At 35.9% G+C, this 27,296-nt stretch overlaps 2 protein-coding genes and 2 non-coding genes across 13 annotated transcripts in view; 3 read left to right on the top strand and 1 right to left on the bottom strand.

The window, feature by feature from the left end:
* The first annotated feature begins 929 nt into the window (after nt 1-929).
* LOC112048195 (ionotropic receptor 21a) lies at nt 930-5,752 on the top strand. Its single transcript, XM_024085645.2, has 8 exons — nt 930-1,301; nt 1,380-1,505; nt 1,657-1,824; nt 2,341-2,582; nt 2,971-3,111; nt 3,908-4,103; nt 4,173-4,371; nt 5,091-5,752. The coding sequence occupies exons 1-8, from the start codon at nt 1,231-1,233 to the stop codon at nt 5,619-5,621; spliced, it is 1,674 nt and encodes a 557-aa protein (XP_023941413.2). The 5' UTR covers nt 930-1,230; the 3' UTR covers nt 5,622-5,752.
* A 427-nt stretch (nt 5,753-6,179) lies between these two features.
* Nucleotides 6,180-27,296, bottom strand: part of LOC112048189 (myocyte-specific enhancer factor 2) — a 94,409-nt gene continuing 73,292 nt past the window's right edge. The window contains exons 2-9 of one of the 10 annotated variants that reach the window (XM_052883450.1): nt 24,569-24,715; nt 20,231-20,368; nt 19,084-19,149; nt 18,001-18,301; nt 16,189-16,424; nt 15,430-15,557; nt 12,319-12,488; nt 6,180-11,818 (exon numbers count right to left, since the gene is read on the bottom strand). In XM_052883450.1, the coding sequence (XP_052739410.1) occupies nt 11,682-11,818; nt 12,319-12,488; nt 15,430-15,557; nt 16,189-16,424; nt 18,001-18,301; nt 19,084-19,149; nt 20,231-20,368; nt 24,569-24,622 (1,230 nt within the window). In that variant the 5' untranslated portion in view covers nt 24,623-24,715 and the 3' untranslated portion in view covers nt 6,180-11,681. Of the gene's footprint in view, nt 11,819-12,318; nt 12,501-15,429; nt 15,558-16,188; nt 16,425-18,000; nt 18,302-19,083; nt 19,150-20,230; nt 20,369-24,568; nt 24,716-27,296 lie in introns of all 10 variants that reach the window. The other 9 variants (XM_052883452.1, XM_052883432.1, XM_052883440.1 and 6 more) reach the window with 9 other exon arrangements.
* Trnah-gug (transfer RNA histidin (anticodon GUG)) lies at nt 12,927-12,998 on the top strand. The gene has a single exon. It is a non-coding gene; the product is annotated as a tRNA-His (tRNA).
* Nucleotides 14,311-14,382, top strand: Trnah-gug (transfer RNA histidin (anticodon GUG)). Its single transcript has one exon. It is a non-coding gene; the product is annotated as a tRNA-His (tRNA).

Below are 27,296 nucleotides of genomic sequence, written 5' to 3'. Positions count from 1 at the left end.
TATTCGGCTCTCTGCTGAGCTCGAGTCTCCTCTCAGAATGAGAGGGGTTAGGCCAATAGTCCACCACGCTGGCCCTATGCGGATTGGCAGACTTCACACACGCAGAGAATTAAGATAATTCTCTGGTATGCAGGTTTCCTCACGATGTTTTCCTTCACCGTTTGAGACACGTGATATTTAATTTCTTAAAATGCACACAACTGAAAAGTTGGAGGTGCATGCCCCAGATCGGATTCGAACCCACACCCTCCGAAATCGGAGGCAGAGGTCATGTCCACTGGGCTATCACGGCTAGATCTTCCATCATACTCATTGGTTAATGACAAGTAGCTAGTACTATAATCATTTCTCTCTACAAATATTGCGATACTGTAGAGAGAAATGATTATAGTAAGCGGTAGAACTATAACAAGATGTATGGACAATCACTATATACCCTCGAAAATTTTGGGCTTTACTCTGAATAAGACCTTTATTAGAACCTTACATTGACTAAAACAGCAGCAAGTTCTATTAGAACGGACATACGAACCTGCTCTAGTAGGATCCTACTAAATAATTTGATTGGGCAGGGAGAACAACATTAGTAGTGATGGGCTCTCAAAAATTTAAACTAGTATTGTAGGATCTTCCCAGAGTTATACCTCACATCCGCATTGTAAATCTGCATAATATGACTGTTTTATATTATCAATCATTCCAGATTTAATCGCCGCGTGGTTAATGAAATGTTTTGATTGGATATCACTGAACCACACTTGTGATGTCCTTTTAGGTAGCAACATATTAACAAGATTTATACTATTGAAAGTTTATCTATTAAATATACGTTTTTGCAAATTATAAAACACTAGTACATATACGAGTAAGTACAATACAATGCAAACTACAATAGGTACATAGACAGTATTTAGAAAACTGACTAGTAACCATTGAATAGAATTTGAAAGGAGGTAAGGGGGGTTCTTAAATGCTATACAATATTGAAATTAGGGTGAAGTTGAATGTACTAATATCATTATATTGTCATCAATGAATCAAGTGAGATTGCTGCAGAGAAATGGCGAGAAATAGTAACGGTATAAAGGTAACATTTTGTTTCAGGAAACACCATATATTTTGTTCACTCATATATTGTACGTCGACGGATTGGGTGCAAGTAAGCCGCAAGTATTATGTTCATGGAATCATGGAAAATATTCCAGAAATGTAGATTTGTTTCCAATAAAAATGACTAAAGGTTATGCTGGTCACAGGTTTATCATCGCAGCTGCTAATCAACCGCCTTTTATATTTAGAAGGTCGATAATAATACTCTAAAACCTAAATTTTAGCTATTTTATGAAACACATCTTAACAGACTTTTACTTAATGTCCAGGATACAATCTGATCAAGATGGAGGCAACCCACGAGTGGTCTGGGATGGCATAGAAGTGAGAATTCTCAATTTGCTAGCAGAAAGAAATAATTTTACTATCGAAATAGTGGAACCTCGTGATTTGGGGTAACTAAATTCATCTTCCTCAAGTTTAGGACAACTATTTCAATTTTCAAATCTTTAAAAATGGCTACGCCTGTCTTTTGCAAATTTTAGGTAATTGAGTAGAATTTGCGCAATTTTGAGAATTAAGTAAAATTACTGTATAACTTTGCAGTCTTGGAGGCGGAGATGCTGTATCGAGAGAAGTTATACTAGGTAGAGCGGACGTAGGTGTGGCAGGCTTGTATGTGACGAGCGAAAGAATTCGCGACATGGACATGAGCTTCTCCCATTATCAAGATTGTGCCGCGTTTATTACATTGACATCTACAGCTCTTCCTCGGTTAGAAAATTGGTAAAATCTTTTAAGTATCAAATGGATAACTACTGAATTTAGAAGATTTACATGCAGAATAGACAATCAAAATGTATCTACTTCAAATCCTGTAGACTCAGCCTCTTATTCGTTTGCTCTAACTTATTCGTTCTTGATCTATCACGGACAGAAATGTCTAGTCATTCAGATCAGTCACTGGGTGGCATATGAAAGTGGGTGACGTCAATCGTCAAGATTTTGTCAATTGATAATAATTAAGAAATTTCAAATTTGCGCGCCTCGTACAACTCATTAGACAAATATGCCTCTTCAAAACCTGCAGCAATGTTAGGCTCGCTCGGTTTGCCATTTCTTCGATGCATAAAATATTTCAACTTTAAAATATTAATTGAAATAAGGGCGAAAAATTTTCAGTCGGAGTCGTAAAAGAATATTTTGTCTAATACAAAAATACTACTACAGGAAGTATTATCTAGGTAGTAACATTTTAATTGATATACGCACATATCTTACGTGTTACAGATATCGAGCAATACTCGGTCCATTCCATTGGCACGTGTGGGTAACCCTAACATTCACCTATTTGTTCGGTATCTTCCCGCTGGCTTTCTCGGACAAACACACTCTACGTCATTTGTTACACGACAAAGGGGAAGTAGAGAACATGTTCTGGTATGTCTTTGGAACGTTTACGAACTGCTTCACGTTCGTTGGAAAGAATTCTTGGAGCAAAACCACTAAAGTCACCACAAGACTTTTGATAGGCAAGTTTATATTTAAATACATACTTAATGGTAGTTTGGTACGATCAATGGTGATCGGCAAGAATGCGACTCGCTTGTCGTAAGTCCACCTGGTGGGAGGTCAACCCACGGTGCGTTTTCTAGTACGGAGTCGTTTTTCCAGCACCTTGGGACACCGTCTATCGGCTCTTCAAACTATGTGGCCCACCACTCTACCTTCGCGACTAAGTGATTTTGGTTCTTCTGCAGATCTTCTCTTTTCTGATTCGACCATGCAGATATACTATGAGCATTTATTTAGGTATACTTGAATAATTTTATGGTGTGTGTGCAAATCTATTAAGTTTTGATTAAACTACATAAATTATCATATTTATCAGTTTTGTGTAGGTATATTGTGTATTTTTAGGTTGGTATTGGCTGTTTACAATAATAATAACAAGTTGTTACACCGGCTCGATCATAGCGTTTGTGACTCTGCCTATTTTTCCTGATACGGTGGATTCCATATCGCAACTTTTGTTCGGATTTTACCGAATTGGAACACTCGGTAAGACCTTGTATATACATTTACAACACCAAGTTGTCAGCTGCGTGACTGCCTCGTTGCTTTGCCTGTGAGTCGGGGTTGTAAGTCGGGGTGTGAAATACCGAGCTTTTCTTTCTTCCAAGAAATTATCATTAAAACTTCTTACATCGAAGTTGGAAAAGTGGTGTTACGTCCTCATGCCTTGGAGAGTTGAATAGGTACTAGATATGTTATGCAGGTCTTTATTATTATTAGTGACCGTTACAAAATCAAATAATATTACCCTCTCAGAATACGGAAACACCACACAATTCGCCTTGGAGCAGCAAGGTCTAAGCTCCATAAACTCCAATAAGAAAGAGGCCCTGTAATAACTCCTGGTTGTTAAAAGAGGCCGATATAATAATATTCACAGATTTCATAATCAACATCATCATCATGATCATCATTAACAGTCAACGTCCATTGCTGGGCATAGGTTTCTTGCATGGACTTCCAAACAACACGGTTACTCACCAGCATCCATCGGCTTCCCGCAACCGGCTTGATGTCTTCAGTCCACCAAGTGAAGCTCGACTCTGCGCTTTGCGGTGCGTGGTTGTCATTCCAGCAACTTGGGACCCCAACCTCTATAGGCTCTTTAAACTATGTGCTAGTAGCTTTGGTTTTTCTGCAGATCTCCTCATTTCTGATTCGAATAAACAAAGCCTTACGTAAAGAAGCTCCAAGCATAACTCGCTCCATAGCCCGCTCAGTCACCTGCTAATGAAGCCTTTGAGTTAATAAAAACTGATTTTCATTTTTTTATACATATTAGATCGAGGGGGATGGGAGAGATGGTTTTTCAATTCATCTGATCAACTTACAAACAAGCTTTTGAAGAAAATTGAATTTGTGCCAAACGTCGGAGCCGGTATCAGAAATACTACTAAGGCGTTCTTCTGGCCTTACGCCTTTCTTGGCTCTAAAGCAGAACTTGAATATATTGTACAAGCAAATTTTACGAAAGTTGAGTAAGTATTATGGAATTTGTAAGATCGTAAAAATATTTTTTAAATTTCATTTGTGGCTTACTATTTTAGATCGAAACGTTCTGTTCTGCACATTTCTAACGAATGTTTTGCATTCTTCGGAGTGAGTTTGACTTTTCCAAATAACTCGCTGTACTCTGCAAAGTTGAGCAATGATATAAGAAGGATGTCACAAAGTGGAATCATTGATAAATTGATAGATGAGGTTCGTTGGGAAATACAAAGATCGAGTGCCGGAAAACTGCTATCGGTAAAAAATATTTTGACAATTTTATGATGCATGTATATGCTGACCCGGCAAATGTTGTTTTGCTATTATACATTTTGGGGTGGGTCACCTCAAAATGTATAAAGGCAAAACACCGTTTTATCATTTAATGATCATCATCATCATCATCATCATCATCATATCAGCCGATGGACGTCCACTGCAGGACATAGGCCTTTTGTAGGGATTTCCAAACGTCACGATACTGAGCCACCTGCATCCAGTGAACCCCTGCGACTTGCTTGATGTCGTCAGTCCACCTGGTGGGGGGTCGGCCAACACTGCGCTTACTAGTGCGGGGTCGTCATTCCAGCACTTTGGGACCCCAACGTCCATCGGCTCTTCGAACTATGTGCCCCGCCCATTGCCACTTCAGCTTCGCAACTCGTTGAGCTATGTCATTTAATGATATGAAAAATAGATTTTGGCAGACCCTCAGACCCAATATGCACACAAAATTTCATAAAAATCGAGCTATTTCGGAAGAGTTTGGTAACAAATACCGCGACATGAGAGTTTTGTATGTTATACATTTCATGGACTTAATTTTTCCTTACTTTAGTCATCATTATATATCAATATTAATTTGAAAGGTAGCTTTTAAAGTAAGGTAGGTGGCTTGTTGTTATTTTATTATTGTTGTCATTTTACTTTGTATTCCAATTCTTCATATTTTATATTAATGTCAAACAAATAAATAGGTGGGGCTCGAATCAAAAAAGTTAGGTTCATTAGAAGAGAAAGGCTTAACTTTAGAAGACACGCAAGGTATGTTCCTATTGCTCGGGGCAGGACTTCTTATTGCAGCCACAGCTCTTTTATCTGAATGGATGGGAGGATTTTCAAAGCGTTGTTGCATGCTACGCAAAAGAATCACATCAAAAGGATCAAATCAGTCTCTAATACACGTATCCAACAAAGCTGCACTACCTAAAAATGACAGTGTGGATAGTATGCTGCATTTTGATACAAGATCTTCAAGTATCGAGTCTATAGAAACACTTGACGGTCAAATAATAAACGTTCCCCAGGAAAGTATAATTATACACAGTGATATAGACGAAAAGGAAAACTCAAGGCGATCAAGTTCAGTTGATTTAGATAAACAAGTGCAGGAGATATTTGAAAAAGACGAACACAGAAGAAGAGTAGTGCTGGATGAAATCGTGTCCATGGAAGATAATAGAGAAGATACTGCATCGAAAAATGTATTTGGAGATCGTGTGCATTAATGTAGAAACATATTTTTAAACGTAATTAGTAGATTATTGTCATTGTATTCTTTCTCAATAAAAATAGTAGATCAAAATAAGAGATATTCTGATTCGTGTAATACTTTAGAAAAAATAAAAAATAAAGCTTATTTTAGAGCATTGTTATTATGACCTCACACACTCATGGTGATATTTTTAGTGAAATGGAGAATCTCTACAACTTACATTACATAACTGTATCTGTCATCAACCCATATTCGGCACACTGCTGAGCTCGAGTCTCCTCTCAGAATGAGAGGGGTTAGGCCAATAGTCCACCACGCTGGCCCAATGCGGATTGGCAGACTTCACACACGCAGAGAATTAAGATAATTCTCTGGTATGCAGGTTTCCTCACGATGTTTTCCTTCACCGATTGAGACACGTGATATTTAATTTCTTAAAATGCACACAACTGAAAAGTTGGAGGTGCATGCCCCGACCGGATTCGAACCCACACCCTCCGGAATCTGAGGCTGAGGTCATATCCACTGGGATAGCCCATAACTGTATGGGAGATTGAAATAACAAACAACATTGACATCCAACTCTTTATTACCTTCGAACAGTCATCAAAATAATTTATAACAATTTTCTAACACTGTCCATTAACATTAATATTTCATTCAGTGAGATGTTATTATCAATACTCATTTATACACAGGGCAGAATTGTCTGCCCCAGGCGCTGTAAGGCCTAAATTAATGCATTATTTGGCCCGGCCTCTTCTTAAAAATAATTTTACGTTATGACTTAAATTCCCACGGGACACCTAGAAAACACATCGGTGCGCCGTTGTATTCAGTAAAAATATCGATAAAATAAAACAGATTTTGCATTACGTTATGTAAATTCAAACAAAATATACCTAATACCTACCTAAGCGATTGTTATTATTATGTATTGCACAACTGATGTTACAGAGAAATAAGTGAAATCGACTTGAGTATTCAATAAGGATATGTATTCATATACCTATAAACTATCTGGGTTGTTCAGAAGCGCCATGAAACAATAGCAAAAAGACACGGAAGGGAGGACAGGACTATTATAATTATAACATATACTAAATCGAAATCTAATATGATTTCGGATGCTCTACGCTTATGACTACAACATTTAAATGCAATAATGTAAATTGATTTAATAACTCTTTGCTATTGTGACAGAGCTGTATTAATACAGATTAAACATACACGAAAAAGTAGTATACACCTACAAAACAAACGAAGCAAACCCTTTTTACAATAACACACAACACGGTTGTGCGTGAAAATGAATGTTACAATTATTTAAATAATCATTATCATTAATTATACAGTGAAATCATTCCCGATAGCAAAGCTCACAACCTCGGAAATAATGCTCCCATTACCAGCTTACTGTTGATATACTAATTTATACAAGAATGTCGATAAAAGTGCGATCGACAAAGTGGTCAAAGATATAGATATAAGGTAATACAATTATTAATGACCTATTAACATAAACAGATAGACGATTGTCGCCCATGGTACACAAAACATTTAGCTATGACCATGTTTACTGCAATATATACATTACCTAATTTAACAACATGGGAGTGCAATATCTGGTGATAGGTATGTAGGTAACAACAAAGTGAATTATTATTAGACATCTAAATACCAAACTATTCACGAGTAAAACTAAACACTCGAAAAAATTGAATTTGATGCTATTAAATTGTGTCCTCATGACAAACTTTGAAATGTTACCAAAATTAAAGAAATACGTTAAGTAAAGTATGTAAATATGAAAAAAATAATATTTTTGGAGTTTATTACATTGTTTTATTACATTTTGCAGCTTCAAACTTTGTTTCAGGATATAGTACTGATAGTTTCACTCGCAAATGGTAACTGTAACATGTATTTAGTGAAAATAATTGTTGTAGAATGATTTATATTACGGCTTTCAGTGAATTTTGCTTGATGCACTATTCTGTACACGTTTTTTTTATCGAAACTGACTCTGCTGAGTTATAAAATCATCCATACATAGTATCTCTACTAGATTGCTATTTGATTTAAAAAGTATCTATAAAAAAAGTAAATTGAAACAATAGCAAACTGATTTTAAAAATCAACATAGAGCCTTTTAACATGGAAATTGGCATAAACCCTTATTGCAAGAATTAATTTTGGCCTAATACAATACGGTTGAGCAAATTTTAAACAAAAAAATAGAAGGGTTTAGAAACTTTAAATATGCGTCTTTTGGACGCTTATGTTATTTGATATTTGAAAAATAGAGGGTGAAACTTTCAGAAGAGAAAATGTTGCGAAATCTGAAATTGTTGGTTTTTGTTTTATCTTTTGTTTTTGTGCGAGTGATCTCAACTCCTCTCAAAATTTCACCTCTATTAGTCAGACTATATTCGCGACACGTTTACATAAATGCGCTAGGTCCTCACAACAATACGAACTCTGCCTTAATTTTAAAGAAATCGTCTATTTTTTGAATTATAATGTAATAATCTATGCTTTAAAATTATAAATAATAAAAAGGACGAATACATTACATTAGAAATTATTTTCCGAAAGTTCATGATGCAAAATGAAAAATAACATTCATTTTGATTTTTTTTTGCGAAATCTAAATCTGTAAAGTTCCCTCAAAGTTCATACTATTTTACTCAGTGAAACTACTCTACTGTATAATACTCTGTTAAAAGACAGACTTGGTTTACAAAAGGTACGTACTTTAAGATTTCGAGGAAACTATAGAGGAATAACATTTTTCTAAATTGAAAATGAGCTTACGTACGTGAAGACCTAGGCTAGGGTCGCATCAAGCCATCTTAAAGAGACGAGCGATCGAAAACGATCAGGACATAACGTAACTTTAGAATTTGGTAGTAAACAAGATAATATCTCTAACAGTGCATTGTTATGTTAACACATTAACAATTTAGACTTTATATACTACATATTAAATACGGTGTACTAATAATACTCCCTTAAACAAGGGACAACATTCATTATTATGATCCGGTATTAAAATATTAATTCGTATTACATTACTATTTGTGTATAATATTTTACAATGCGAAAATACATTTTCTTAACCGTTCAGACTTTTGAACTTCGAATTGGTTACCTCCCTGTACAAATTTTAACAAATATACATCCATCATTTTGTTACTGTGACTTGAAGGATTACATAATTTTGTTTCTTTAACTACAGTGCTCGTTTTACATTAATCAGTAACATTTTCCATTACATTTTATGCTAAACATCTACATATATCCAACGATTCAAGTGCATACGATCACGCACCGACTAATAACTAGAGGTAATTATCAGCTGTACATATTCTATACAATGTTTGGGTTCCTACAAATGAAACACTGCTGATTAGGGCTTCAGTTTTTCATTTGCAAGTTTTATAGGTTTTGTTCATAATATATATTTTATAGTTTGTAAATACTTAAAAATATTAGGGTGTGAAAATATTGATGCAAAAAATTTATATGTATGATACAAATTTGGTATAATTATGGTACATTTAGGCACTGTGAGTAAGGCATCTACAGTGAGAAGATATGAGGGGAGAGAGGTTACCTAATACTTGAATAAGTTTAGTATACAAATGTTTATTATAAGATTACTCGGGATTTGGGTTTCTGTAAGTGTCGTTTTGTTTGTGATCTATTCGTGTTTTACAAAATTTTAGATTCTCGACTCGAATATTGTTGGTTTTTATGCAGTTGTGGTTTATTTACTGTTGGACTATTCATATCGGATTAGACTATTGACAAATTAAATTTGTTTAAACTGTCCTACGTAACGTAGTATGATAATAGTGTTCAGTTTACTGAGGATAATAACAATTTATGAAAATATAGGTAAGTATAGATATTACAACAACTTGCTATTTAAAATATATTTTATGTATTTCTGTACCTTGTGTTACAATATCTGAATTTATTTTAGGAACTCGTGTAAATGTATTTATTATATTATTATTCAATCATATATCAGATTTCGAATACGATAGTCGTGGATCAGGTTTTACCAGATCTCTGCAATGCTCTCAAAAGTTAACTTTAACTTAAATGCAGTTTTTGAAGAAAGTGAAGACGAAATATTGTATACACTCAGATATAGCGGTGGTCCAGAAGGTGAAACTCGGTGAAAGCAAAAGATCTAACTCAGTTTACGTAAATGCTACTTCATTGGCAAAAATATTTATGATTGCATTGTGAAGCACTTTTTGTACATTATTTAATTTGAATGAATACACGACTAAATGTATTCAATTATTTTTTTAGTTTTTACTTACGTGGCTCATTGCAAAAATATTTTGAATAAAGTCAACAAATCAATTAATTTCAACGACAGTTAAGGAACTTTATTTGAATGGATGGTATAGGTAACATAAAAAATATGGAGAATGAGTGACATTTTGAATATTTATATTTGAATATGACAATATTTTCTTTGAGAACTTCATGACATATGGCATGATATATTTATTCATTATATTATGAAAATACATTACTATCTAAAATAGGGCGGCATGTGATTTTATAGTGCTTTACGAAAATATGATATTTAGTGATAAATATTATATTTCTGTGTATGATTAAAGCTTAAATAATTTACAATATATTATATTAGTTATTTTCCAATGGTTACATTTGATGCAAACGGGATTTTAATGCATTCTTCAGATCACATTAACAAAATAAAAATTCACTAATAACAAGCTTCATCAATTTTCTAGTAACCAATTAATTAGGTATAGCGACTAATTTATTATAATTACTAATTGTGGGTACTTTAGAAGTACTGTTTTACAATTTATGATATTCAAAATTGACTTTATTTTTTGGTCTGGGAAAAATAGAAACGCCCGCACGTGCTTATTTATTAAATTTCAGTGATTTATTTTACTCTGTGTTTATAAAATTACATTAGCCAACGATGACTTGTAGAATGTTGAGAGTCCTAAATTATAATGCAAATCGTGTTTTTTTCTTTACTTACAAGACTGCTTAGAGTGCGAGTGTTATCATAAGAATTTTAAAGCTTCGTGTGGTATCTTTATATAGTCGTCTCTAGCTAACATTACCTACTTACATTACATAACATTCGTTCCTAACGGGACGTGTATACATATTATGTAAATATTATTATGATTTTCATGTATAAATATGTCAATAGATAAAGTACAATATCCAATACATAACTTATTATCTTCTGTGATGTCGCTACGCTTACTTAATTTACAAAGATTCAAAGTTCGGATGTCACACTAATGATAGGTATTTTAAAATGGCACAAAAAACTTTAAAACACTAACACAAAGTCAACAGTCATTTTTGTTATAGTCTTAAAAACGCACTTGCACTATTTCTTGTGTTCCATAATGCACACTTTCCTCCGGCTGCTTTTTTACAGTCCACGCACCAAACTTCAGAACAACTTGCACGTAACACTAATGCACTATAAGCTAAATAGACAATGGCACGGATTGCACATATAACGTCGCTATATACAAGGGTAATTTAAATCTATCTACAACTCCATAGATACGTTTAAAAATTGATCAGGTTTGCATCTAACATTATAAAATATTGTACTTAATTTTAAACATTAACCCTTAATCTTTAGTGTACTTATAAGTGCAATATTATATTGTTTAATTACGTATCATAGAAGTACTGTGAATAATGAACATTTAGTCAACATCTAAGGGAAACGAAGCATTTGTAGGGAGCGTTTCATTAGCACTAATATGCCCTTTTCCCATGTTACCATTCATCCATTAAATACAACATAAACACCGTGCCATGTTTTAAAAAAGCACCTTTCATAAAAATTCTGTTACCTAGATATTCTCTTGGCTCTGAGGAAAAGAGCATTTTGTGTAGACCAGGACGGTATAGTACAGAAAGCTCGGTGGAGGAGTTCGCAGCCACGTTGGGGCCTGGAGGTGCGGGCCGGCTGTCTGGCCGTCTAGCAGTGCGGGTGCAGGGGCCTCGGGTAGGAACCGAAGGCCTCATAGCCTAGCTATGTGGCCCAGCCGTCGATTCGCGGCCGCTTGGTGTGGGGCTGCTCGTAGTCTAGTGGGACGGTGTTTGCATGCCTCATGTCCTGCCCGGCCGGCGAGCCCATGTTACTTGACGTTACTGATCCTGAAAAATAAACTAATGTTAAAAAGGTTAGTTAGTATCAGGAAATGTTAATTTAAATATTATACTAAGATGATTAGCAAATATGCATGCAACTTGGGATTTTCTAACTAGGCAAAAACTTTCAAGCATTTATGTTTGAAGGGCCTTTATTAATTTCATTTTTGAATTTTAATAGTTTTAAAGCAATTTAGTATAAAAAGTTATTGATTTTAACTAATTAAAGCTACGGTTTTTATCAGTAGTCCAACATGACATGTTTAACATTATATGAAATGAACTATACGTCATATATTATTTTATTCATACTTAAAAGCTTTTTAATTTAATTCAACGTACTATTAAAAATTATTAAGGCGTAAGTCGAAGGTATTTTAAAAAGGTTGGACATATAATTATTAAATAAAGTATTTTTGGCTTTGACTTTAACACTTCATGTTGATTGGACTATAATTATTATTTAACACAGTAAGCACATGCACATGAATAGTAATCAAGTTGGGTGGGTCACTTACCGTACTTACCATCAATGGCACCGGATAAGTGCGCGGGCTGAGGCGCGGGCGGGGGTCGGTGCATATGATCAGAGCCTCGAGGCGGTGAAACAGGTTCCGCTTTAATTTTCACGTTGCTGGGCGAGCCGGCGGGCGGCGGCGTCCCACCGCCCAACACTGGTAGGCTGCTACTGTAAGGTGAACTGGAGATTAGAAAAAAAAGATATTAGTAATTTGTTTTCATTAGTTAAATATTAAATAGGTTACAGTAACAGTTATAGTATTAGTTAGAGGTAGTATCAAAATTGACTCAAATACAAAAACGTAGAATTCAAAAATATAGCACTAATGCAAACAATGTATTTTTTTATTTGTATGCTATGATTGGCCTAAGAGCTTTTCATTCGATTTTCATCTTACTACCAATGAAATAAATATTGTTTACCAAATACCGCAACTTATTAAGTAGATTTTTAAAATTGTTGTAGACAGAGATGTAGATCGAGTTCTTTTTGATATTAAAATAAATATCAATAAAATAAATAAAAAAAGTATTACGAGTAGGCACATTCACAGTCTATTTCTCGAAACGGTTGTGTATTTCAACATTGTTGTCAACAGCTCCGGTAGCCGTGATCGTCTAGTGGTTAGGACCCTACGTTGTGGCCGTAGTAACCCAGGTTCGAATCCTGGTCACGGCAGCGATACGCTGTCTCGGCGGAGCAATGGTTTTTGCAATTTTTTTTTACTTTATAAAATGGTAAATGTCATTTAAAATTTAAACATCATGAAAAAAATAGTAGGTATTTGGAGCAGGTACGTTCATTAAAAATATGAAAATAAAAAACTAAATCAGCAAGAGATTTCTCAATTTTTTTTGTTTAATTACCTATTACATAAAAAATAGGTGAAATTATACTTGTTTAGTTTTCTTCTTGTAGTTTACTTTTACACACTTTTTAATAGTCTACGTAATAATTACTGTATTTGGTAATGTAGGTAATATGTTACAATCATAAAAATCTTAATACCAAGGTTATAATGGATCTACGAGTATTTCAATTAACAAACAAAATCTATTACACTTTTTACTATGAACGTGAAATGAAACGAGGTTTAAACTAAATGCGATCATTTCGCTATTTTTTGTCATTAAATTCAACCAAATAAAAAACTGAGTTAGCTTACTCGTGCGTAACGCGCTTTGCTGTAAACACTTCTGGTTATTTAAACAAAGTGAGGTGCACATCATTTTTACTACCTTAAAATGAAAATAGTCTGAGTTAAAGAATATTAAGTTACCTAGTTTTTACGTGATTCTAACATGATTTTAATAAAAAAACTTAATACCTATTATGAATATGATGGCCTTGAAAGATTGAATTACGGATGGCGTTAGAAACTCATTGTCTTTTCGGTGGGTACCAGTTTTCTATAATACCTTAATAATTGTTAATTTACTTGTTTGTTTGTGTGTTACTTATATTACATATAGGTACATTTTATTATCCAATGCTTTATAGAGAAATTCTGAGCCATAATAGTACAGAACATGGTAAGACCATTTCTATATTTGTAAATTGTGTATTGCTTTAAAAACGATTTAGAAATATGTCGAAATGGACTATTCACCATAATGATTATTATTTTGATTCTACTAAATATTACTAGATACTTATTGGTATACATATTTTGTCATCTTAAAATAATATGTAATGTTTAGTGATATGTAATAGAAGTCATTCGTGAAAGTCAGTAAGTACAAATAATATTGAGGTCTCCGCGTATTTACGGTTAAGGTAATAATTATGGTCATTATGTTATACACTAATTCATCTATTTTGTGAATGACAAGTATTTAAGTTAGTGTAAGTGATTCTAAGAATTTTCAATTGGGGAAATTTCACGCCATTTAGCGATCAATCGATGAATTGGCCCGCAGTCAACCGTGAAATGAAACTGATGTAAATGGAAGTATCTGGCAAATTCGTTAGTTCACCAACAGCTCCGGTAGCCGTGATCGTCTAGTGGTTAGGACCCTACGTTGTGGCCGTAGTAACCCAGGTTCGAATCCTGGTCACGGCAGCGATACGCTGTTCCGGCGGAGCTTACTTTTGTATTTTTTAAATACTTAAATAATGCTTTACTCTATTTTAAATTCATTTTTAATTTAATTTATTGTGTAAGACATTTCTGTTATGATTTGTAATTTATAATGATTTTAATTAACCGACTTCAAAAAAGGAGGTGGTTAGCAATTCGTTGGAATGTTTTTTTATGTATGTTCATTTCATGTCTATGTAAACCGTCATAAATTCTAAATTAAATTTAGTTATAATTAGCTAAATAAGGCGAATAGTTTATACGGTTTATAGGTCTTTTTCATAGCAAAGTATTTATTCGTTTTAGCTGTTTTCATGATATCGAAACTGAAAAGACAAAATAGAATGGATATTCCCAGACGCTCACTTCCTTAGATATAGAATTTGCAAAACCTAATCGAACTTTTTTCCGAAGGTTAACTTTTTATCTACAACTACAACAAAGGAATCTATAAAAACACTCTTCATTTTTAAACGAGGCACATTTAAATTTTCTAGATGTCAAAGGACATATAAAATAAGGTGTGATTAGGAAGTTATGAAATAGTAGATTGTTATACAAGGGGCTAAAACGACCCATTATATATGAGGTATTTTTAGGAAAATAGCTAGATAGAAACCGAGTATACAATGGGTTTAGCCCCGCGTGTTACACTATATTTTTCACTACGATTGCGAGAAAATAAAATAATTCCGTACGGTAATTCAATGTTTTATTTTAAATAAAATGTACGAACTTGGAAAAATTTATGTTAAGAGAGATGCTATTACCCGATAATTTAATTTCTGACTGCTGTGAAGATGAATAATGAGTATGTGAGGTAAACGTAGGAGTTATTAGTTTAAAATTTCATTAAAATTAGCTTTACGGAATATGTTGTTGTTATTTTATTTGATGTTCTTAATAGGTTGTTAATAAATACCAAATTAGTGAATAGGCCTGCTTGGTTGGTATGTGATTCCGAAATTGATAACGATGATGAAATGATGTATGAGTTAAGCTAGTAAATATATAAAATTGGGCACAGACATGTACCTGTTGTGCTGTAGAGTCTGCAGCTGGTGCGCGCCCCAAGACAGGCCGATGCCGATGTCCGAGCTCATGCTGAAGTCCTGGGGTCCGCCGAAGTTGCCGAGTCCTGAGTAGCTTAGTGGTGTCTGGAAAAAGAATATACACTAATAAGTAAAATCTTGATATTAATTACAGATTAAAAGTTTAGCCTAGTTAAGTTTGACCTACAGATCTGAGACTTGGTCGTTAGCTATGGGCCTTATTAGAAGGCTCAAAGTCACTCGGCGAGCGATGGAGCGAGTTATGCTTGGAGTTTCTGATCGAATCATAAATGAGGAGGAAAGGAGGAGAGAAACTGCATCACCACTTTAGACGAGCCAAACATTCAAGGATAGACTTTTTATCATCATCATTACCAGCCGATAGACGCCCACTGCTGGATATAGGCTTCTTGCATGGACCAGCATCCAGCGGCTTCCTCCAATCCGTTTGATGTCTTCGGCCCACCTAGTGGGAGTCGACCAACGCTGCGCTTTCAGTGCGGGGTTGCCAGGACCCCAACGTCCATCAGCTCTTCGAACTTCACTTTGGCTTCGCGACACGCAGAACTGAGTGAAGTTCTTCTATGGAGCTCCTCATTTTTGATTCGATCACGCAGAGAAACTCCAAGTATAGATCGTTCTAACGCCCGCTGAAGTGATTTTGAGCTTTCTTATATGGCCTATAGTAAGTGAACAAGTCTCGGTTCGAAGATAAATATAGTAGAAGATATCTCACCTCTCCAGCATATGATATATCGTCCTGAGGCGGTGGCATTGAACTGGGTATGACTACGCGCAAGTTGTTCCGGGGTGAGTGGTGCGGTGGCGGGGCGTGTGCGTGAGACTTGTGCGGGTGTCGGTGGGGGGAGGGTGCGGGGCCGGGGGAGGGCGACGGGGTGCAGCCGGCGCCCAGCGGCGAGCCGGACCCGGGGTAGCCGTTGGACATCTCTAGCATTCCGCCGCTGGGGTAAACTGGAAAAGAAAATATTAGCCTTGTTAAGAAGACACCTTAACATTTGAAATAGCTGGAGGTTTCTTAGATATTGATGTAAAAATCACTGGCCCTGATGGTGCAGTGATATACCGGTGCGAGAGGGTGTCCTCAGGAATGTATACATTTTCTGCTCCTACCTCTGGTCGGTACACCTATTGTTCAGTGGACCTGTATGAAGCACGGGAATGTGTGGAGTGGTCCTTAGTTAGGACTGATCTTGTTAATAAAGATCCAGGATTGAACCTTTAGAAATCCGTACAAAACTATTTTGTCCAACAGAGGAAGTCCTTGGTCTTTGCTAAGGACTAGCTGAACATTGCGTTTTCACTCGCGTAGTTCCCATTACCGTCGGAATAAGGACCAAATATAGCTTATATTACTGCCCGATAACGTAGCTTTCTATTGGTGAAAAAATTTTCCAAATCAGTCCAGTAGTTTTACAGTATAATAAGTGTTACATACAAAAATACAAATCTTTCCTCTTCATAATATTAGTGTGAATTCTGACTAATAGTGTACAGTCAATAGACAAGTAGATGGACGATGACGTTAGATGGATAACTGTAGTCTATAATTGAGCAATCCTTCGTCCTAAAGGACATGCAAGGACCACGTCTTTCGATAGATTGTACACTTAGGCACAGGTATTAAGACGCATGTACAAGTTTCAATAAATTCAAATTTAGTTTATTTTAATTAGGCTTAATTTAAAAGCTCGTTTGAAAAGTCAAGTTATGACATGATTTAACTAGCAACCTTACCCTCGGAATCGAATTGTAACACATTATTTCATGGTAGAAATAACCATAGCAACAGTACTACTTTATTAGATTAGCTCAGTCATAAAGACCCAAGATCCTTTAGAAAGTACGAAAATCTATGAGCATCTGTAGACATCTATGGATAATATTAACTAAATATCTTTATTTTCCTAAAATCCTTGAGGGAAAATATAATTTCTATTGCGATTTCTAAATCGTCGTCGTTGTTCATAATAGAAGAATTTTTGAACTTGAGTGTTTTCCATCCTACGCAATCTCACAGAAGCTTCGAGAATTTACTTTAAGTTTACAAAGGCTTCAATAATCCTGCTTTCTAAGAATATATTTCTAGTTTGAAGTAAAAGCTTTTTAGTTTAAAGAAAGGAGACATTTAAAAAATGTTAAACTATTACTGTATTTATTGGTACTTAGTATTTTACAATATTTCTTTTTAGTAATTGTGAATTATATCTCTCATTCGTATCTAAAGTCCTGAATGTGAGCTGTGATAGCCCAGTGGATATATGATCTCTGACTTCATATCAGGCATGCGACACTTTTCAGCTATGTGCATTTTAAGGAAAGGTGAAGGAAAAACATCGAGAGGTTACCTTCTTATCTGATAATTTTCTTAATTCTCTACGTGTCTGCCGATACACATTGGGCCAACGTGCTGGACAATTAGCTTACCCCTCTCATTCTGAGAGTAGACTCGTAATCAGAGTGAATCGAATATGGGTTGTTAATGATGAAAGTATTAAATGTTTTGGTGCTTCAGCTAATTGATAGTTACCTGAATCGGTTTCCGAAGACGAGGGCCGTGGACTGATAGAAGTGTGCATCTGTGGACTAGCTTGCAGCAGCGACTGGTCGTAACTCCCCACCGGCACGCTCACTGGCAAGTTGTAGTTGCTCCCGGTCACTCCCACCCCCACTCTGCTGCCGTTCATTTGGTTACGCTGCATCATCATTTGGAATTCCTCATCGATCTTTGAATACTTGGCCTCGGTCCGCGGTGTCAGGTTGTACTCCGGCTCAGCCTCCGGACTGTCCGGGGACATCACTCCGTTCTTATGCTCTTTCTTCGTTAGTGCCTGTAAGTGTCAGCGAAACCAGCTCAGGTGGCTTGACGAGCCCAAAATATAAATACACGATACGCTATTTTGTGCATGCATTTAGAATATTAGAATCACCCTCTATACACACTGTTACTGTTCACTTGCTGTTAGTTTCTATTCGACTTTCACAGTTTGAAATATTAATTAGTTTTGTCTAGGCTTCACCAGTATGTAGCTGAGGGCAAATCTAGAGTGCTATTACAAAACTACGAAGCGATAATATATACGTGAAAACTTTTTAGCGTACATATGTGTGTTGTGACGAATGCAATGGTACAACACTGACTTCACCCTTCTATCGCATCTCGGAGTCAGGTAGGCGCGCTTAATTAAAAATAAACACAAAAATATTTATAAAACCCATGCGGCACAAGGAAAAAAAAATAACATAAATATTTAGGGTGGCTGCTCATAAACTGTTAGTGTAAAACACCGTGTCTGGTTTGTTCATCTTTTCTAACAGGAAATAAAGTAACATGCTGTTGTCGGTAGGCGTGTGTTCTATTCTCGCTACAATTACAACAGTGAAATTTGGTACAACATCGATCGGAACATCGACAGGGGTTGCTATATCTACGGGGGCATCTTGATTAGTGTCTGAAAATGGATTTCAATTAATATTTTTGGGTTCATTTTAGTAACAGATTGTATTAGGATAGTTTGTGAGTAACAAAGCACGCTGTTAATGGGATAAGTCATGTTGGCATGGACATTGCATTGCGACCACGGGCACACAGATGACGCCGTACTTAATGTACCTCGATGATGTTCCGGTTGGTGAGGGACTCATGCGGTTCGTTGTATTCCGTGTATTTCAGTAACACCTGCAACATTACGACAGCCATTAGGGATAATTGTGTGGGATGCGGCAAATGCGATCTTGGAGTCGCGATTGCATCGTACAATGTTCGCGCTATAGACCTATCATACTTTGCAGCTTCTATTCAACAAACGCAATTAATCTTGAGATGTATTTTTATTATTGTAAGCCCATGGATTTTTTATAATATGCCCATTATATATTGACTGCAGAGAGATTGACTCGATCTTTCATTTCAGTTTTAAAGTAGTCTGTTGTCAATAATAGCAAGTATAAGTACTCGTACCTATATACATATGTATAGTACTCATAGTATATTACGTCTACCTTACTATTAAGTCACCTGCAAGCGTGTACAAATACGTCCTATTAAATTATATATATAAATATATATTATACTAATATTATAAAGCTGAAGAGTTTGTTTGTTTGTTTGATTGAACGCGTTAATCTCAGGAACTACTGGTCCGATTTGAAAAATTCTTTCAACGTTAGATAGCCCATTTATCGAGGAAGGCTATAGGCTATATATTATCCCTGTATTCCTACGGGAACGGGAACCACGCGGGTGAAACCGCGCGGTGGCAGCTAGTCACGTCATATACTTGTACGTTACTTTACGAAATTCTTGAAAAATTTGCTTATTTTTCAGCGCGCAGAGCAAAACTAGATTCAATTAACTAGAAATTAGAGTTTCACTTCTTTGTTCACGGTTTTCTGAGTTCTCCTAGCGTATTAATAGACATTCCTCAACATCAAACTTGAAGTTGAAGCAATTTGTGATTTTAATATTGTGATATTTATTTACTAACAACCCAGTCAAGCTTCGCCCATCTGTTTAATGGATTAAAAGTATTTTAAATCCAATTTAGTACATTATATTTCGAGTAGATTGCCTCAAAAACTCATGGCCAACTATCATTAATGTCAGTTAATAATAGTTTCGCCATGAAAGTTTTAGGCGACCTACTCGCAATATGTTGAAACGTACAAGATTTATAACACTTTAAGTCCAATTAATAGATGGGTGAAGTTCGTTTCTAATACGGATCTGCTACTACTAAGAATGCTGATAAATATTATACCTTATCCATATCCGTGCTGGCATACTGGTAGAGTTTGTTGTTGGAGCTGAAGATGATGAGGGCGATCTCGCAGTCGCAGAGCACGCTCAACTCGTAAGCTTTCTTCATCACCCCGAATTTGCGCTTGTTGAATGTCACCTGAAAACAAAGAAGTCATTTGTTACAAGTAATCATCATCATCATCATCATCATCATCATCATCATCATCATCATCATCAGCACACAACTGAAAAGTTGGAGGTGCATGCCCCAGACCGGATTCGAACCCACACCCTCCGGAATCGGAGGCAGAGGTCATATCCACTGGGCTATCACGGCTCTTTACGTTACAAGTAATACAAATAAGGATTTCCAAAAGTAGCGTCTTACTTTATAGACGAGTTTTTCGAAGGGTTGCCGCGAAGTTAAGTGACTGGCGACTGGGAATATAATTTCTCATATTATGCCGAGGAGAACATATGAGGTTCTGGATCCTTAAAGCCTGCTAAATCCCAAAGCCACCACGGTTCAAACTTCATAATTGGCTACCGTACTTACTTATGGTAGAAGCATGAGCTTACAAACTTACAGCTGACGAAGGTTTGTATGGTCTATTAGATCATGTGATCATGTATGACAATGGCTTAGAAATACATTAATTTTTTGGTGAAATACAAACATCAGAAGCTCAGAACATCCTAAACGTTCGTTTTCGTTTTCTTCTAAATCTTGAAAGCCTTAAAATGACCATACAAGATATTGAGCTTAATATTCTAGAAAATACATAGTTGAATAAACATAAATCGTGATTTTCATGACGGTTGCAGAGTTGAGGTGTTAGGTAGAATTGGAGTTGGCAAAAATCCAAATGATTTTAATTTATGTTTGAACAATGGAGCACTACCAAATGACATCTAAAATCAGAGATAATAAGACTTTTTATTGGTCAAGTCTACGAGGAACTATTTGGAGATTTGCCACTTTTCATAAACCTTATTACTGGGCAAAAAAAAAAAATGATATAATAGATGCAAGGACAAAAGTGACGTCAAACTTCCTTTTGTAAATCAGGTAAATCACGCATTACTTATTGAAATAAAAATACGAATTATGCCAGTTAAAAACAATGACCAGGAAGTAAAAGGAAATCATTTACATTTCTGAAGTGTTAGGTATATCGTGAATGCACTTCATAAATGCACAGTAGGTGCACAGTTTGCACGAAACAAAGAAATTATTGTGTTAACATTTTAACGCGACGCAGAAAGTTATCGCACTCAATTTATGGGTCACGGACATTTTGATGAACTAATGGATGACTTATTCTGTAGCTGTATTTATTTTTCGAAATATTAATCTGATTTTGTTTAGATTTAGGTATACTAATTTGATGATAAATACATGAGTTCATGTAAATGACGAAAATTAAAAAAAAAATCAATTGTACATGAGAGAAAGATAAAATAAATGTGTTTTCCATATTTGTTGTTCGATGGTGATGAAATTTTTGATGCAAAAAATGTAAAAAAATCAAAATTCTGTCATTTATTTTTTACAATGTTATTGATTTCAGTGTTCATATTTTTTGATTTGATAATGACAATCAATTTCCTTGATTCGCTTTAATTTTTTTTCCATTTGTTATTTTTAACCAAAAAAGGCGTTTGGTTTCCAATTTCGGACGCTGTATACTTTAATGTTATTGTATAAAAACTCATTTATAAATTTGAAATTACCTGATCAGCCTTAATGAAAGTATCCATTTTACACTTCATAATAAATATCCTGAACAAAACATCCACCCACTTTCAAGTATACTCATAACGTAAATACTAGCAAAAGTGAATTGACCTTCGCAACTTACATTTTAGCCGTCTGATCCTCGATCGCAGGACCATTATAACAAGATCCTATCCAACCATGAGTTTTGCGTTCAGATAAACCGGTTAAAGGAAGCTCTGCGTATCTAAGAGAACTGGGCAAGGGCATGTAGTCGTATAATTAATAAATTAGTAGCGTGCGCGGTCGTTGTCCCTAGCGATAATGTTTGCAGCGAGTTCAGTGCTGATATGCCCCTGTTGCCCATCTGTTAGGTCAAACCAGTAAGGTCATCTCCCTCGCACAACCTTGTGTTTTATATTTATTTTTTTACCCGACTTCACGAAGGGTTATGTTTCTCGCGCGTATCTTGTACTAGAAGACTCCCGAGATTTCGTCCGCCCTTAGACCTACTTAATCTGGCTGGTTCTACTGTACTTTTGTTTATACAGCAACTATCGGACGCCCACCACTTCGTCAGCGCTCATCATTATCAATATATATTCGGCTCACTGCTGAGCTCGAGTCTCCTCTCATGATCAGAGGAGTTAAGCCAATAGTCCACCACGCTGGCCCAATGCGGATTGGCAGACTTCACACACGCAGAGAATTAAGAAAATTCTCTGGTATGCAGGTTCCTTCATCGTTTGAGACACGTGATATTTAATGTCTTAACTTACACAGTTATTTATTAATCGCTATACAAAATTTTCTGATGACTAGGTGCGAGTAGATCAGGCAGTCGGGTTTTTTTTAATTATTATACCATACCTTATCCAACTTTGCAGATCTTTTTCACTTTGACAAAGTGTATGATCTCCTATAATATATTTAAAAGATATAAAAGTTCAGAAGTATTTAGAAACGCCTAATTGGTTTCTTTAGGAATTTGAAGTTGGACGCAAAAATGATTGACATTTTTTGCCTAAAACCATTTCTTGGTAGTAAAATGTATAATGGTTAAAGCAATATTGGGGCAAAATTGATAATTTAACGAAAGCCGCAAAAGCTTCACGTTAATTGACTGAAAGATTTGGCAAAAATATTCTTCAAAGAGTAAATAATAAATACAGGTAGGAACAGAATTCGGGTGAATTTATTTGTTTTCTAGTTTGACTCAGGTTTTTTTTTTTATTTAGGTTTGGTCTAGACTCTAGATTCTAGAAGGTAGCTTTTGGTTGTAGTTGCGGTTTAAAAAGTAGGTAGGTTGAATAAAAAATTAAGTAGAAGAAACTGTACGCATCCGAGTTATAGCTTGGCAACTTCGTTCGTCACACTCCCGATGGGCTGCGCGCGCCGGGAAGTGTGTAGCGATGAATGAACAACCGACGACTGATACACCTTACTTCCCCGCACGCACGATTTCACACCCGTGCAGTCTTTCCCCTCGTCGCCCGCATATCATGGGAGTGTCATCAACGAACTTGCCTGACTATAGTAGGTAAATAAACATTTTTTTTTAATTTATTTCATATCTACTGCATATTTAATACCTAAATTCGTAAATTTTCTGCTATAGTCTGGTATTCGACCTTAGCCTATTTACAATACATGGATGCGATAAAATTGTGAGTAATAAATTCGTCTACTTATTCCTTGTTGCGCATACTGACTTCTGAACTTACTTTGTATTTTGATTTAGTGAGTAATTTGGTACTTTTCCATTACTTAGGTTTTCGTTACTCGGAATAATTAAGTCCAATTTTATTTATTGCTAAAATCTAAAGAAAACGTAATGTAAAACCGAAAAAGAAATGTTTTCCTTTAGCACAACAATTTGATAAATAAATTTCTCGTTTTTCTGAATTTCGTATTTTTCGTTTTGTATGAAAATAAAATCAAATTAGAAATTATGGAATCCCAAACAGATCTGAGCTGAGAATCGAACCCAAGACCCCTCTGTTGAGAACCACAGCATCACCAACTGAGCAAAAGAGAGTTTTACGCTATTGATACTTATGCGTTATAATTCAACTCTTACACAGCGATGGTCGGTCTAAACTTAAAGATTCTCTCTCGTATCTTTGATCTTTCAAAGACCTATCCAACGATACCCCACATTATGAGATAAAAATGTAAAAAAATTATCTCCACTTTACATGTTGGGAATGTACCCAAAAAAGAAGTATTTTTCAAGATTTTATTTTAAGAGTTTGTTCAAATTTTTCATGTTCATTATCATCATCATCATCCTATCAGCCGATGGACGTCCACTGCAGAACATAGGCCTTTTGTAGGGACTTCCAAACATCACGATACTGAGCCAACTGCATCCAGCGAATCCCTGCGACTCGCTTGATGTCGTCAGTCCACCTGGTGAGGGTTCGACCAACACGGCGCTTTCTGGTGCGGGGCCGCCATTCCAGCACTTTATTCATGTTCATACTCCAGCTTAATTACAGCTTACTAGTAGTAATAGCTAAACCGCGGACAGACGGACGGAAAGCAAACGGATATAGCGAAACTATAAGGGTTGTGGACTACGGAACCCTAAAAATGATGGCACACCTATACCAACGATAAAAAAGAGTAAGTACCAACCTGTCGATTCCGTTCATCCGTGATCCGTGATATTTGTATTTTCTTCCGTCCCATGGTGGCAGCAATCTTGGAGAGGGTGTGAGGAGCGGGGGGAGAATAAGAGTGGCCGAGCGGCGGGCTGCTACTTCGGACGTCAACAGCTGCTATCTGTGGACAAGGGAAAGTAAACTTCATCATTTTGGCTATAAGGTTAATTTTATATTAGCAGTTTTGATTATCGTACTCGTGAAGCTGAAGTCTCTCAATTTTATTAGCAATCACATTAGTTATATACAATAGAGTTATTCTGTATTGCTACATTATACTCCTTGTGTCTAAAAAGTGTGATTGTGTTTCATATTCTTTATTCATAATGATGACACCTTCGCAAGTTAGCAATGTATCTGCAGAAGTAGAAAAAAACATTCAAACAATCTACATTAGAGAAAACCAATAAATAGGTATTATTATAATATCATCAACATTCATTAGTATATGGACATCCACTGTTGTTCTTAGACTTCCTGAAATAAGTTTTAAAAATCACAGTCTTGAGTCGCCTCATCCAGTAGCTCGGGTTGTAGAGTTTCATATCATCCCTCCACCCAGTGGAGAGGCGACCAAAATTCCAATGAGGAGTCGCCGTTTCAGTACAGGGGCACCAACGTTTATCTTCTCTTAGAAGTATAATATGTTTTTTTTATTCTTTTCAAGTTAGCCCTTGACTACAATCTCACCTGATGGTAAGTGATGATGCAATCTAAGATGGAACCGGGCTCACTTGTTAGGATGAAAATCCCTTTCGGTTTCTACACGACATCGTACCGGAACGCTAAATCGGTAACTAGCCATGGCCGAAGCCTCCCAGCTACTCGCTCGCCTCGCCAATTGCCAATTTAGCACTGCTATCCATATATCAATAGGTAATAGTTAAACGTATTTAACATGAGCTTCACCTAATCCTACTAATATTATAAACGCGAAAGTTTGTATGGATGTTTGTTTAGATGTTTGTTTTGATGTTTGTTACTCTTTAGCGCTGCAACTACTGAACCGATTTGGCTGAAATTTGGAATGAAAATTGATTTTATTCTAGACTAACACACTAATTTTCATCCCGAAAAAATCCATGGTTCCCGAGGGATTTGTGAAAAACTAAATTTCACGCGAAATCACGGGCGTCTGCTAGTTAGACATACATTTTTATGAATAAATCTATCATTCATTCATTTAAAACCTATTCATTTATTATTTGTATGAATTACTTAGCATCTGTAGCATCGGTTTGAATAACTTCGTTCAATACAAGCGCCGAATATCACAAAAAAAAAACAACAGAATCACATTATGGATTCGGAACAGTGCACGTTTATCAATAAAAAATGCAATCACTAACAAATCGCTGAGGCACCAAGCACGGTAACTAAAGTATCCATAATACATCAGTTAGGTCACAGATTTGCATAATGACCCCCACTGTAAGGCCCCTATAACCTTGTTTTTTTCTGATCGAACGATTTCAGCCGTAAGATTTGCTGAACATGTGTTATATACAGCGTAAGGGTTAGTTTTTAAACAGAAACTACCCGTATTTTACGGTTTTACCCACATTTCAGTTCCCGTGAGTATAGTGTATACGGAAAATTATTAGTCTATGTGGTACTCCTTAGGCTATCTTTGCGCCAAAGGAGATGTTTTAAAATTGTATGGAGCCCAGGATCAGTCATTGTACCCTGGAGGAATTAAAAGAAAGGTAATAATGGCGGATTGATGACGTTTCCAATGCAGTAGTCGATTTGACGTTTGCTGTCAATTGTCATGTCATAGTTGCTCTAAGGGCGGCCGGCTGGGTAGATTGTTCTTTTCTTAATAGGTCCAGGTATGGCTGGTGAAAGGCTTCGGCCGTGGCTAGTTACCACCCTACCGACAAAGACGTACCGCCAAGCGATTTAGTATTCCGTTACGACGTCGTGTAGAAACCGAAGGGAGTGTGGATTTTTATCCTCCTCCTTGAGTAACAAGTTAGCCTGTTTCTATCTTAGATTGCATCATCACTTACCATCAGATGAGATTGTAGTGAAGGGCTAACTTGTAAAAAAATTAAAAACTAATGTGTACGGAACCCTCTGCGCGTTATGTCTAGAACTATGCCGGTTTAGAAATGGTACCTACAACTTAAACGGTAAATTATAAATTACTACATTTAAAAACGGAAACAACTCGCAGAAATAACTGGTTACTTTAAAAGATTTTAAGCAATTAGCATAAGTAATTATTTAGTCTTTAAAATTAGAAATTCTATTTATACTTTGTACTATATTGTAATATAGAGGCGTAGTTAGTAACATTAATAAACATGTTCGAGTCTTCTCTTAGAATGAGAGGAGTTAGGCCAATAGTCCACCACGCTGGCCCAATGCGGATTGGCAGACTTCACACACGCAGATAATTAAGAAAATTCTCTGGTATGCAGGTTTCCTCATGATGTTTTTCCTTCACCGTTTGAGACACGTGATTTTCAATTTCTTAAAATGCACACAACTGAAAAGTTGGAGGTGCACGTCTCGGACTAGATTCGAACCTACGCCCTCCGAATCGAAGGCAGAGGTCATATCCACTGGGCTATCACGGCCTTCTTGATATAACTCAAAAACTTGGGTTTTAATTTTATTTATTAATTTTTAGTTAGTTAGATTCATTCACTTATTTAGATTTTAAAAAATCCTTGTATTTTTTAAATTTTAATGAT

This window comes from Bicyclus anynana, chromosome 1 (genome assembly GCF_947172395.1).
Source record: "Bicyclus anynana chromosome 1, ilBicAnyn1.1, whole genome shotgun sequence".
In the NCBI taxonomy this organism is placed as follows: Eukaryota; Metazoa; Arthropoda; class Insecta; order Lepidoptera; family Nymphalidae; genus Bicyclus; species Bicyclus anynana.
This window is presented reverse-complemented; position numbering and strand designations above follow the sequence as displayed.

Excerpts from the sequence above, each read along its gene's own strand:
- LOC112048195 (XM_024085645.2), top strand. The coding sequence starts at position 1,231 with ATGACTAAAGGTTATGCTGGTCACAGGTTTATCATCGCAGCTGCTAAT. Across the intron at positions 1,825-2,340 it reads ACATCTACAGCTCTTCCTCG|ATATCGAGCAATACTCGGTC; the intron begins GTTAGAAAATTG and ends TACGTGTTACAG. Across the intron at positions 2,583-2,970 it reads CACCACAAGACTTTTGATAG|GTTGGTATTGGCTGTTTACA; the intron begins GCAAGTTTATAT and ends GTGTATTTTTAG.